Source organism: Myotis brandtii, unplaced genomic scaffold, assembly GCF_000412655.1.
Source record: "Myotis brandtii unplaced genomic scaffold, ASM41265v1 scaffold333, whole genome shotgun sequence".
Lineage (NCBI taxonomy): Eukaryota > Metazoa > Chordata > Mammalia > Chiroptera > Vespertilionidae > Myotis > Myotis brandtii.
The window spans coordinates 1,966,588-1,980,260 of NW_005362842.1; the positions used below are offsets into that span (position 1 = coordinate 1,966,588).

Consider the following 13,673-nt stretch of genomic DNA (forward strand, 5'->3'; position numbering starts at 1 on the left):
GCAGCCTGCTGCACAGTCGTTTGGTTGCCCCTCACTAACCCCCCTGTTAGCCTAGTCGCCCCAAACAGCCTGTTCGGTTGTCCATTTGGTTGTGATGGTTGCTTAGCTTTTATATAAATAGATAGCCAGTGAAAGGATCAGTCAAGAATATGCAAAGAACCTCAAACTGTAAAAAAGAGACTGTAAAGATTAATAGACAGAAACCTCATTTAAATTGGAGTTGGGAGGGTTTGTGGGGGGAGCTCTCACACTACATCAATGGTGGATCCCAACAGGAAGAATTCTTTGTTTATAATGGCTCTCCCAACTTCCTCTTCTCTATGAGTTTCCTCTCCTTTGTTTCTCAGGACTTGCATGTGGTTCACCATTAGACCATATATCCTGAATATCAATTCTTCGTTGTGTCCAAGTAAATCCATTTTCCTGGAGAAATATCTGACCTCTGTCTGTTTGTTTAGGGTCAACAGATTCCAGATAGATTGCAGTGTTAGATTAACAAAGAAAAAGATAGGAATAAATCATAAAATAAATAGGAGAAAATACAGATGACTATTGATATGATCTGGGGTGAGAAAGAGAATTTGCTTTAATCTGGAATGAAGGAGGGTAGAAAGCAAGAGGCCTTTCTTGTGATACAGCTTGATGTTCACAGTCACACACTCTGTCAGATAGGCCCTTCTTTTTTTTTTAATCCTCACCCAAAGATATTTTTCCATTGACTTTTAAAGAGAGTGGAAAAGAGTGGAAAAGGGAAAGACGAGAGAAATATCGATGTAGTAGAAACACATCAATTGGTTGTCTCCTGCACACACCTAGACTAGGGCCCAGGCCGGGGAGGAGCCTGCAACAAAGGTACATGCCCTTGACCAAAATCAAACCTGGAACCCTTCTGTCAGCAGACTGACGCTCTATCCATTGAGCCAAACCGGCTAGAGCTAGACTCTTCTTAATGAGTAGACTCTGCATCTCTCCGTTCATCTCACTTTCCACCTTTTCAAGCTTCTCCAAATTCTTCAAGGATCTCCTCTTTTCACTATACTTTTGGTTGATGGTTTCACCCTCTCTTTTCAAGAAAATGGGGCCATTAGGACACTTCAATCCCCCCTCCTCTAAGTGGCTGCATAGTCTCTTCCTCTTCTCTTACCTCACCAAGGGAAGGGTGCTTTCTTTCCACCCACCCTGCTTCTGCCTTTTCAGGACCCACCAATGTCAGTTATTTCCTTCTCTTTCCCACCCTTCCACCTCTTACTTCCATCCTGGATTTTTTCTGGTTGCCCTTAATTATGCCATGACCTTTCCTGTGTTTGGAAGGGGACACTACTTTGGCTCCATATCTCGTCCCCGCCACTTCTTGCATTCTCCTCCCAGTCACATCCGAAACAGTTTACTTGTCTCAGCACAATCCCTCACCTTCCACTCCCTTCTCCACCCACTGCAGGATGGCTTGGAACACCAGCATTCATCCTAAATTACTCTTGCTTGGGTCATGAATAATCTTGTAGACACTGAATCCACTTGGAAAATATGAGGTTGCATCCTACTTGACTACTTAGCCACACCTGTCACTCTTTTTTGTTGTTGTTAATCCTCACTTGAGGATATTTTTTCCATTGAGTTTTAGAGAGAGTGGATGGGCGGGGGTGGGGAGAGAGAAAAAGAAAGAAGGAAGGAAGGAAGGAAGGAAGAAAGGATTTTAGAGAGGGCGGGGGTGGGGAGAGAGAAAAAGAAAGAAGGAAGGAAGGAAGGAAGGAAGGAAGGAAGGAAGGAAGGAAGGAAGGAAGGAAGGAAGGAAGGAAGGAAGGAACCAGGTGGTCTCCCTGAATGGGGATCAAGCCTGCAACCTGTAATCTAGGTATATACCCCTGACCAGAATCAAACCCGGGACCCTTCAGTCTTCGGGCTGATGACCTGTCCATTGAGCCAAACTGGCTAGGGCCACACCTGTCACTCTTCACCAGCCCTTCTGGGTCCTCCCTTGGCTGCTGTGATGACAGCTCACCTTCCTGGTTTTCCCTTGCCTCTCTGCACACAGCCTCTATTTTTCAGTGTCTTTGTTTTCCTCCTATTTGTTAATATTGGAGTTCCTCTGGGCTTAGTCCTAGACCTTTTTTTTGTTGCCCTCTACATTCTTACTACAATATCTATTCCCTGCCCATGGTTTTAATTTCTAAACATTGGTCCTAGTCTCATATATCCAACACCGCAACTCAAAATTGCCGCAAGGGCACATACACGCCTCCAATGAAGTATGGCCAACGCTTCCTTTCCCAAACGAACTCTCCTCTGAGCTTCTTCTCTATGAACAACACTCTGATCCACTCCAGTTGTATAAAGCAGAAGAGCTGGATCTTCCTTAACACCTCTCTCCATCTCTTCACCCTTATCCATCACCACCAATTCACATTAGTTCAGCACCCCCAAATCTCCTGCACATCCTCTGTATACCATCACCCTGGCCCAAGCTACCATATCTGCGCCCCCCCCCCAAGATGGTTTTTCTCCTCCTGCTCTTGCCCTCCCAAAGGTATCCACCCCACTCAATACACACCCTCCCCACTTTTGCCCTAGTAACTTCTACTTACCCATTGACTTGAATTTATTTTCACATATTATCCTGATTTGCCAGACTGGTTTTTCTCTGCTTGTTATAATTCTCCTGACACCTGCACTTTATCTCCACTCCCCCAAGATGGTTTTTCTCCTCCTGCTCTTGCCCTCCCAAAGGTATCCACCCCACTCAATACACACCCTCCCCACCTTTGCCCTAGTAACTTCTACTTACCCATTGACTTGAATTTATTTTCACATATTATCCTGATTTGCCAGACTGGTTTTTCTCTGCTTGTTATAATTCTCCTGACACCTGCACTTTATCTCCAAGTCCTGATAACAATTTTAAGAATTTAATTGTGAGTGTAATTATTTATTTAATGTCTGTCTCCCTTTTCAGAACACAAGCTTTAGCAAGGATTTGACTCTAGGTTTCTTAGCCATTGGTGTATCCCTAGTGGACCACCACCATCCCCTTGGTCATATTAAAGAGTCAATAAATATTTGTGGAAAGGATGAATGGTTAAGGAAAAGCAATAAGAGATCTGACTACTCCAAAGCTTCTACATACCTAAAAGATTTTAAAAGCAAATGAGAAACTGACAAAAATATTTGTAACTTATGCAAAACAGCTTATGTTCTTAAAAACAGATTATAATTACCAGCTCATAAAACAATGATGAACAAAAATGAAGAGCCATACAGGGAAATGAGCACAGGGTATAGAGAGGATGTTCATGAAAGAATCAATGCAAATGGCCAATTAAGCTGAAAAACAAATCCACTCTCTCCAGTATTCTAAAAAAAGATACACACACAGACACTTATTTTTTTAAATAGTCAGTGGTGGCAGAGGTTGAAAATCGGCATATTTTTCTGTTGGGGATCCCAGAATTGTACCAGCTTTCTGGAAGGTAATATGGTAATATGTATCAAAAGCCTTTAAAATAGAATAGTTCATCTATGTTGGCTCAGTAGATTGATTTCCAAAAATGTGTCTTAGGGACATCAGAGTTTCAAATACTTACTTATAAGAATGTTCATCACAGTGTTGCTTATAAAGAATTTAAGCCAAATGTAATGCCCAGTAATAAAGGGTTGGTGACTGGAATGGGGCCTGTCCTTCTCTAGGCAGCCATTAAAACACATGGCCCCAAAGAACATGTAAAGGTTTTTTAAGTGTGATTTGTTTAGCTATAAAAGAAGATCACAACATGAAATGCACAGAAGGAGTTTAATTTTTAAATAAATAGGTATATGCATTGGCATAAAAATATCTCCAATTCTGGGGAATAGGAGTGATTTTGTTCTTTTCTTCTTTAAATCTATTTGTATATTCTTAATAGTCAACAAATCCTGCGTATCGTGTCCATAATGAGAAAAACTAAATATATTTTAATTTAACAATAGGGAACTGATTGCAACATATGGCCAAGGCTCTATCTAGAGAGGCGAGCGTGGTGATTAAGAGTATATGCTTCGAAACTCACAGATAGGTATTCGGTTCCCTCATTATAATTTAAGAGCCATATGACCTTGAGCGAGTTACTTGATTCTCTTAGCCTCAGTTCCCTTCTCAGTGCAAAAGAGATAATAAGTACTGGGCAGAGCTGGTTTGGGGCTTCAATGAAATAATGTATGTAAAATTCTGATCAAAGAGTAAGCGTTTGTAAAAGTACCTGCTTTTATAAGGCCAACATATAAATAGATCCTGTAATGCTTTACATGAATTCAAGATTCCCTTGGGGGTTATAAAGAAGTTCGGGGAATTATTTATTTTGTGGTTCAGCATCTTCCAGGCTGTCACACGATGGTGGAGTCCAGCAGGAGGATGCTGGCTGGGAGACGGACCTGGGTACCAAGCAGCCTAGGAAAGGTTTTGCTCATTAGGGCAAACTGCTGGCATAGGTCATTTATTCCCCTAGTTACCCAACCAGCAAATGGTTATTAAGCATCTACCGTGTTCCAGACATTGGAGGCTCAGCAGCGAGACGGCCTAGCTGCCTCCCCGGAGCATGGCGAGCTCCTTCTAATTGGATTGAGACTTCAGGGCACATAGTTCCCGATGGATTCAGCTGAGGAAGCACTTCCTGTAGCTGGAGAAAACTGGGCAGGGTTTGGCAAGTGAAGCTCACTTTGCATTCTGCAAATACCAGTCCTAAGGCAAGAGTCTAGCCCCAGAATCCCACGTGCTGGCAGGACTGGGGGACCTACAGATGTCCTCCAACCCTGGTCAGGTTTAGTTCAAGACCAGACTTGCTCGGTCTGCAGGTCAAAAGCCATCAGGCTTCCAGGAGAAGGGTGAACAAACTATGGCCTGTGGGTCCGCTCCAGCCCATGGCCTGTTTTTAGAAATAAAAGTTTTGTTGAAATGAAGCCATGCCCATTTATTTATGGATTGTCTTAGGCTGTTTTTGTGCTACAAACACAAAGTGGAGTAGTTGCAACAGGGACCGTATGGCTCACAAAGCCTAAAATAATGATTATCTGACTCTTTACAGGAAAACTTGGCCAACTCTTGTTCCAGGTCAGTGAGTCTGGGGACATGAGACGGAAGGCGACATCAAGTTCCTAACTTTTCCCTTCTGCAGTTCCAGGTGCTGTTCCTCTAGAGTCCATCCAAGGGGGGCCCTTTGAGGAGAAGATCTACATCCAGTGGAAACCTCCCAATGAGACCAATGGGGTCATCACGCTGTACGAGGTAAGGGGGCCCCTTTGGCTGTATCTCTTGTCAGGCTCCATTCTATTGACTTCAGTCTGAGGCCAGCGAACACCTATGTTCAGAGCTGCACTGAGGGCATAAAGGGGAGTGAGACACAATCACCGACACGGTGGGAAGAAAACGCAGGGCATACTGCTGTGCTGCATGATAGCCCCGATGACAAAGCAAATGGGCATACGATGCATTGAAGGGATTCTCGATCGCTTCAGCAAAGGTTTCAGGATGCAGGGAGCTGGGCTGTCCTGGCATGGCCAAGAGGACCCAGGCCTGGCAAGCAGTGGTAACGATTCATCCACAATGCTCGCATGATGCCCATCCTACCCACACCAGTCCCTGGGCTTCCAAAAGAATCCCAGCGTCACTCCCTTCCCTGGAGGCACATGATTCTTGAGCTTTAACATGGCTCTGGGGACCAGGCATTCTTTATTGTCCTCCAAGTGATGCTGTCCTGGGATTAGCAGGACCTTATATCAGAGATGGAGCCGATCCTCCTCAGGCAGGAAGGACTCAAGCCAACACAATGCAGCTTCCTAAATACTTTCAGAATTAGAACGAGCTGTATAGAAGCTCACTGAAAAACAAAAACAAACAAACTAAACTTTGATAAGGCTGATAGAGCTCATTTCTAGTATTGGACTATGGCCAGGATTGATCCTCCGCCACTTACTTGCTATGTAACCTTGGGTTTATCCTGTAGCCTTTCATTTATATTTATAAGCATATATAAATATATGTTTAGTACTCTGGCATTTAGAAATCTCATTAATAAATGTTAGCTCTTATCATTGCATAAAAATGAGAAAATTGAGACTCAGAGTGGTGAAGTGAAAAGACCAAAGTCACATGATGGCAAATTCATGGATCCTGAATTCAAGTGCAAGTGTCTTGCCCCTTAGTCAGTGTGGTCCATGGACCAGTCGCATCAGCAATGCCTGGGGGCTGGTTAGAAATACTTCATCTGAGGCTTCACCAGAGCTCCCGAATCAGAGTTTCTGTTCTCACAAGATGCCTGTTTGTGATTCACGTGGGCATTGGAGTTCAAGAAGCACTGCTGTAGACCAGGAGTCTTTAGAGAGTTTTGACACTTGATAAAAGAGTGTGTCCTCCTGAGAAGAGAGATGGGGAGTCGTCCGTCCCCCCCGCCCCCATGCTGGGCTCAACCCAATTCTGCTCCAGACAGGAAGCGGGAGCCCTTGCTTTTAAAGACATTTATAACAGAGTATATGTTTATGAGGCAATTTCCAAATTTAATTAGATGAAACCAATTTGATTTTTAAAATTAGGTTCTTGTTGTAATTGTAGAGAGAAATCCATAAATTAAAAATCACCCTCTCTGGCCTCAAAAAGTATATTTTGTGACAAAGAAAAATGGGATAACACAAATGAAAGAGAAATTCAAGATTGTCTCCCTCTTCTTAAGTTCAACCTTGAACTCAGCAAAGTCAAAAGCCAAAAACAGGGAGAGGTATAGGTGGGTTGTAATGGTCTAATACTATAAATATTGTTAAGCAGTGCAGGTCCAAGCACTATGTATTGTGTTAAGATTACATTTTCTTCTCTATGACTCCAACTTTCAACCTCTGGGTCTGTCCTTGGACAGTTTTGCCCCCCCATAAAATGAGTGGCTTTGATTCTGTCTCATTCTATCTCTGGGCTTCAGTCTTGTCGTTGTCATATGAAAGTGTCAGACTGGTCCAGTCTCCAGCTGGGCAAGAATCAAGAGAAAAATAAATGTATGTCAAACCTACAAAACCAAAGGTTTAAAACTCATTTTGGAGTCGCTCTACTGTTGGAACCTTGCCTGTGGCCAGTCTTTGAAAGCAAAGAGGTGATGACACTTGGAGAAAAATAGCTAGTGCAAAGGCCCTGGGGTAGAAATGGCTTTGGCATGTTTGACAAATAGGAGGTCAGAGTGACTGAAGCTTTGTGAGCATGAAGGACAGTGATAAGACCATGGGTGGGCAGGGGCAGAGTGTGTGCTTTATCCAGAGAAGAATAAAGAGCCCTAGGAATCATATTTATATTCTTAAACAATTACCTGGCCATTGTGTGGTTAACTGGCTGTGGGTGCATCAGCATCTTGGGGACATCTGAAAAGTGTGCCAGGAGGCGAGGACATTTCCATCATCTATGAAATTGCAATGAGAGCTCGGCTTTTTATTGGAAGACCTTGTGCCCAGGTAGAGATGTGGAAACTTTGTCACATCTGCCTCTTTCCTGCTGTAACTCGGGTTAGGAATCAGACCGTGGCCTCCGATCTCCAGGGACCTATACTTTAGTGGGAGACGCAGAATACTCTTCTCGATCACAGAGTGGCAGGCGGTGCAGTTAGGTCACGTCAAAGGCCTCATGTCCACAGATGGGCATCAGACATGCAGCATCTCAGGCCCCAGCCCAGTCCCCTGAACCAGAGTCTGTGTTTTAACAAGATCTTCTGGTGATTCATGTGCACATTGAAGTGTGAGAAGCACTGGTCCAAGAGACATTCTAAAACTTCATCGTCTGGATCTGGAAAGTTCCGCCTGCTGAAAGCAGTGCAGTCCTTGATGAATAATGTGGCCATTGAACGATCTGAGTGATGTCCCTGCTCACATGGGGCCCACAAGCTGAGTATTTTCACCAGGAATGGGAATCAGGCCGTTCCCACAGACCCCGCCAGAGCCCTGCTTGGGTTTGAGTGGATCTCAGTGTTCCCCAGGCGGGGCAAGTGTGTGAAGAGAGTGGGTCTGGCTTTTCCCGTTCTGACTGCTCTTGTGAACAACACAGCTCCCCACAAATAGGCCATCAACCCTGCAGACAGGCACTTACAGCCCGGATGAGGACGTGGGGGACACGGCCCAGCCAAACAGTTGTTTAACGACTCCTCAATAAAATCACTCCCAGACAAGCTGTTCAGAGTTCATGAAAAACAGTAATCAATATGTGTCTGAATTCAATTAATTGTGCTCATCTCTATCCAAAAATAAAAATCACGCAGTGTGAGGGAATTGGGCCAGAAGATGTTACACCAGCAACGGGGTTAACGAAGTGTGAAAATATTTAAAATTCAGACATGGGAAGCGTCCCTCTAAGCTTTTCTGTTTAGCAGTCAAAATCACCAAGTTTCTAATTACAGTGTATAAATCTGAGAAGCTTAAAGGGAATGAGAGGGCCCTAATGAGTCAGGAATGGGTGTCTTGATTATGCTAGAGTTGATTGACATTTATCTTGTGAGCTATTCTAGGCGCCTGGCGTTCAGAATTGAATAAAACACACATGCTGCCTCAATAAAATAAGGCGGCGTTCCTGTGTGGGAGTGCCTTTAAAAGGTACGATGGGGTCGGGGGCGGGGGGGTGGTCAATATTTTTGCAGCATGCAGATGGTGTGCGAGTGTATTGGGAGTGCATGGCAGGAGGGCTGGGCGCGAGTTCTGAGACAGAGGAGTCCTACCAGGGACTGGAGCAGTCACACACTGATGGAGAGAGGGGCCAGTGGCACACAGGAGCTCAGGAACAAGCTCTCAAAGAGAGAGGCCCATAGGCGGTACTGGCTCAGGTTGGATGTCAGACACACCTTCCTCCTGCCCTTGGACTCAGCCACTATGGCCACTCAGAGCTCACTGACCCCAGACATGCTCATGGCTCTGGTCCATAGAGCAGCAATGGGATGAGGGGTGGGGGGAAGTGGTCCTGATGGGCAAGAGGTAGTGCAGGCAGGAAATGACTAACACAGCCCAAAGCAAGAATTTGCATAAATCAAACTGGATCTACATTAATTAGGATACACAATTTGCATAATGCAGGCTGCTATTGGGTATAACTTGAGCCAGGCTGGTAACTAGGATAAAAGCAATTGTTTCTTTTGAATTGTTTAAGCCAGAAATGTGGGAATTCTCTGTTTCCCTTACCACTTGCTAAACATTGAATGCTCTAGAACAGGGGTGGGCAAACTTTTTGACTCGAGGGCCACAATGGGTTCTTAAACTGGACCGGAGGGCCGGAACAAAAGCATGGATGGAGTGTTTGTGTGAACTAATATAAATTCAAAGTAAACATCATTACATGAAAGGGTACGGTCTTTTTTTTTTTTAGTTTTATTCATTTTAAACGGGCCGTAGTTTGCCCACGGCTGCTCTAGAAAGTTCGATTTACTTCTTCTGCCAAAGAAGACACGAGTTAGGTCACATGGCCGCATCTGAGCGCTCATCTGTTACCTGGACCATTTCAGGACTTCGCTGCCCACCCCCCACTGATGCTTCCCCTAGTGCAGTGATGGTGAACCTTTTGAGCTCGGCATGTCAGCTTTGAAAAACCCTAACTTAACTCTGGTGCCGTGTCACATATAGAAATTTTTTGATATTTGCACCCATAGTAAAACAAAGATTTATATTTTTGATATTTATTTTATATATTTAAATGCCATTTAACAAAGAAAAATCAACCAAAAAAATGAGTTCGCGTGTCACCTCTGACACGCGTGTCATAGGTTCGCCATCACTGCCCTAGTCCACTTCCCCCCCTTCAGCCAGACGCAACACCCTAAATGTAAATCCAATCCGGGCACTTCCCTGCTTTGGCTTCATCTTAACTCTAGGGCTCTGAAGGACCTGGCCCCTGCTGGCCTCACGAACATCCTCTCCTGCCCTTCCCCCCATTGCTCTGTGTGTAGCAGCCCCTGCAGCCTTCTAGCATTTTCTCAAGCTCACCCAGTTCTTAGCAGCTCATAGGACTTTGTGGATTCAGTCCTTCTGCCTCCAAGAGTTTTTACTTTCTACTTCTCATTCTGTGCCCCTCCTTCATATTCTGTGCCTCCAGGAGGCTTTCCCTGCCCACTCTCCACGTCACCCGGCATTCTGTACCATCTTCACACTCTGCACTGGTTTTGTCGTTGTGCTTCAGTATCATCCAGCCTCCTCCTGGACGTTTAGCCCATCATGGGCCATGTGACTATTATTCTGTGTTGACTTAGTGGTGCCATAGTGCTCCGATATGAGGTTAAACATTATTCTGAATGTTTCTGTGATGCTGTTTTTGGATGAGATGACATTTAAGTGGACTTGAAGTAAAGCAGATCAACCTCCTTAATGTGGGTGGGCCTCATCCAATCAGTTGAAGGTCAGAATAGAACACAAGACTGAGCTCCCCTGAGCAAGAGGGAATTCTACCTGCAGATGAGCCTCAGACGTAAACTGTGACGTTAGCGCTTCCCTGTTTCCCCAGCCTGAAGGCCTTTGGTCTTGAACTTAATACTTGCCATATTTGTTTTTTCTTTTTAGTAGTCTCTCCTGGGGAGGTAAGAGAGGAGCTTTCACATGTGCTCAGTTAATATTCCTTGGCTGACTATGTGGATTCATGCTTCAGCTTAACAAGGAGTAATGGTGAAAGTTGTGTTCTAACCAATTTAGTAGTTCTAAAGCCCAGCTGGAGATTGGAATCATACCTTGGGAGCCCCCCAAATGTAGATAAATATATAGGTACGTCGATACATAAATGGATGATGGATGCGTGCCTGGGCCTCATTGCAGTCCAAATGAATCTGAATCCCTGGGGGTGGGAGGGTTCTATCCATGTGGGGTTTTTATTAGTTCCTTGGGTAATTCTAACATACATCCAGAGTTGGGAGGAAGTAAAATGAATTCACTTAATCTCTTCTGCTACGTTATCCTAGCCAAATGCCCTTCATTCTCACTCTGCCAGAGTCCAACTCTGTCAGATATGACACTACAGGCCACTCACTCAAGCACAGGTGAGTGCTAGGTGCTGATTTTTAAAGGTTTGAGTTCAAGAGGCTTTGGCTATTTCTTCTTAAGGTTGGTAACCAGATAGTTTGTGGAGTAAATGGAGACACACAGGGCCGTATCATTCTGTCAGTTTCCCTTTGCATTTTGCTAATGGCATCTTGCAACGCTGATGCTGAGCCCACCACAGACCTTACCTTATAGATCTGTTCCCTTCTCCTGTGTCGTAGAAATCAGTTCTGTTGTTTATTTGTGAGATTAAAAAAGGCATATGCACACACAAAATGTAATAGATTTTTCCCAGAGGCCTCCCCTAAATCTTAAGAGTCAGGGCCCTGGGATGTCTAGGAGCTGTTTTTCCTAATCCTCAGCCCATCACTCAATCTCCATAGGATGTTTCTCTTCCAGAGACCTGAGAAATGCAGGCATCCCCGAGTAGATGCCAGACTCGGGTCCACTGGGCTGACAGACAGGTTGACAGGTGTTTCAATAGGAACGGCCTGAGGTTGAAAAGAATGATTTCTGGCACTGGGCGTCTGCAAGGACGGGGAGTTGTGTGCTCAAGTAAGTTGCCTTTATGTAAGTGAGACCATTACAGCTGTCTGTCATCCACTGGAGGAATATCAAGAATGCCTATATGTTTGCCTCTGGGTGGTTTTATTTTTTTTTCCTTTTGCTATTACAACCTGTTTGCGATGGAGCCAGGTAACTTGACAGTAGGAATCAACAGATGCATAACGCTCGTTACCCAAAGAACAGCAAATCACGTTCTCCTGGCAAGGAGACATTCCTTGCACGAAGCATTAATCATTCAGCTCCACTACAGGAAAACAGCAGAGGTTGCTGCATGGCAAGTACTCCTGCAGGGTGCGCATGTGGATAAGTAGGTTTGTCTTGCTGTGTGTGGTGCAAAAACATGTATGTTTGTGAGTTTATGTAGTTGTACACTGGCGTGTATATGCACATGTGCATTTATGGGTCTGAGGCAGGCATGGGTGAATCCTTTATGATTGGGCTGTACCCACATTCTCAATTGCATCTTCAGAATTGCTCTATTTCTTTGGAGAGTTAACGATAGGGGGTGTCATAGACACCACACTATGTCTGTTTTCTCCTAGACTGGAGGAACCAGGTCACCTCACATCCATGACATAGATTCAAATGTCACAGGAGAAACTCCCTGTTCCTTCAGTAGGCTCCCAGCTGTTTCTCATTAACTTCTATCATAATTATCCGTTAGAACTTTTGATAAAGGAAAATTTTGCATTAAAAAACATCTGTAGTTTGCCCTGGCCAGTATGCTCAATGATTAGAGTGTCAGCCCACACACTGAAGGATTTAGGTTCGATTTCTGGTCACAGGCACGTACCTGGGTTGCAGGTTCGATCCCTGGCCCGGTCAGGGTACATGTGGGACACAACCAAGCAATGTCTCTCTCCCATTGATGTTGCTTTCTTTCTCCCCTCCTCCCTTCCTTCCTCCCATTCTAAAAAAAATAAATAAATGGAAAAATATCCTCAGGTGAGGATTAACGATAATAATAATAATAATTTGCAGGCTAAATTTATTCCTGAGCATGTACAGTTTTCCTAGGAGAGTGGAGGGAAGGAAACGAAAAGGTAGTTCTGCGTCTGGCACAGCCTGGGTTCTCCTCACGTTCCTTGCATGGGAGGGAAACTATGTTTGGGGCACTGTGCACCCAGCAGGCTTTGTAGAGAAACAGCCCATACGTCTGAGTGGAACCCTCTCTCTGGCTGTGTGTGGTCCTTTCAGTGAGCTCTGCCCCGAGGCGGTGTATAAGCTGCCAAGGGTCTCTTTAAACACCATAAGTTGTTCTCCTTTCATCTCAGATGTTTTACCTGAGTCACAAACTCCTGTTGGAATTCCTCCAGGACTGGGCAAGGCAGCATGGATCTGCCGCTTTTAACCGGCCAGCCCTTCTATATGTATTTTGGTCAAAAGAGCTCTGTGTTTGGGACCTAAATGAAGGGTGATTGCGAGTGTTCACCCACCACGGGGCATTGGGAGCCTTTACTGGGATATCTCTGGAGACTGGAATTCAAATTTATGATTCAGAGATTATGCTTTCATCAGACTCAGGAGATGGCAGATGGCATTCCCTCCTCTCCCACTGAGTCAATGGTCCTTTATTTGGCTACCTAAAATTTACCCAAGTGCAGGGTGTTGGCCTACATAATTATGGACTCAATGCATGCATACATACCTAAATGCATATGCATGCATATACGTACATACATACATACATACACACAACATACCAGGTCTTCTTCAGAGCCCTTCAAAATATATGTCATAAAAATCATCATTGCTTTCTTGGTCTCCCTTTTATTCCATGCATATGTTTAGTGCACATGTGTCATTACAAATCAAATCATGAAGTGTGCAAGGAAGAAATTGATTATTGACATTTGGTTTTCCATAGTGATCCCCTTTCCCTACCTGGGCCTTATTTTCTACACCTGTGTCCTGGAAGAATTGGACCAGGTAGATTCAAAGGCTCCTTCCTGCTCTGACCTACCACTCAGGTGCCAAAAATGGAATTAATCTTACTCCTAGTTTCATGAAACACTTTCCTCATCGGTTTGTCTGTGGCCTTCTTTTGTATGTATTTATTTCATTTTTGTAACAACACACCAACTACCAGGACAACCAGAACTTTTTGC

The 13,673-nt window shown here is 44.4% G+C and overlaps 1 protein-coding gene across 1 annotated transcript in view; it reads left to right on the forward strand.

Annotated features, from left to right (window-relative positions):
* The window catches only part of PTPRT (protein tyrosine phosphatase, receptor type, T), a 694,385-nt gene that overhangs the window by 359,467 nt on the left and 321,245 nt on the right, over nucleotides 1-13,673 (forward strand). Inside the window, exon 12 of the mRNA XM_014543700.1 lies at nucleotides 5,142-5,251. Coding sequence (XP_014399186.1) covers nucleotides 5,142-5,251 — 110 coding nt within the window. The remainder of the gene's footprint in view (nucleotides 1-5,141; nucleotides 5,252-13,673) is intronic.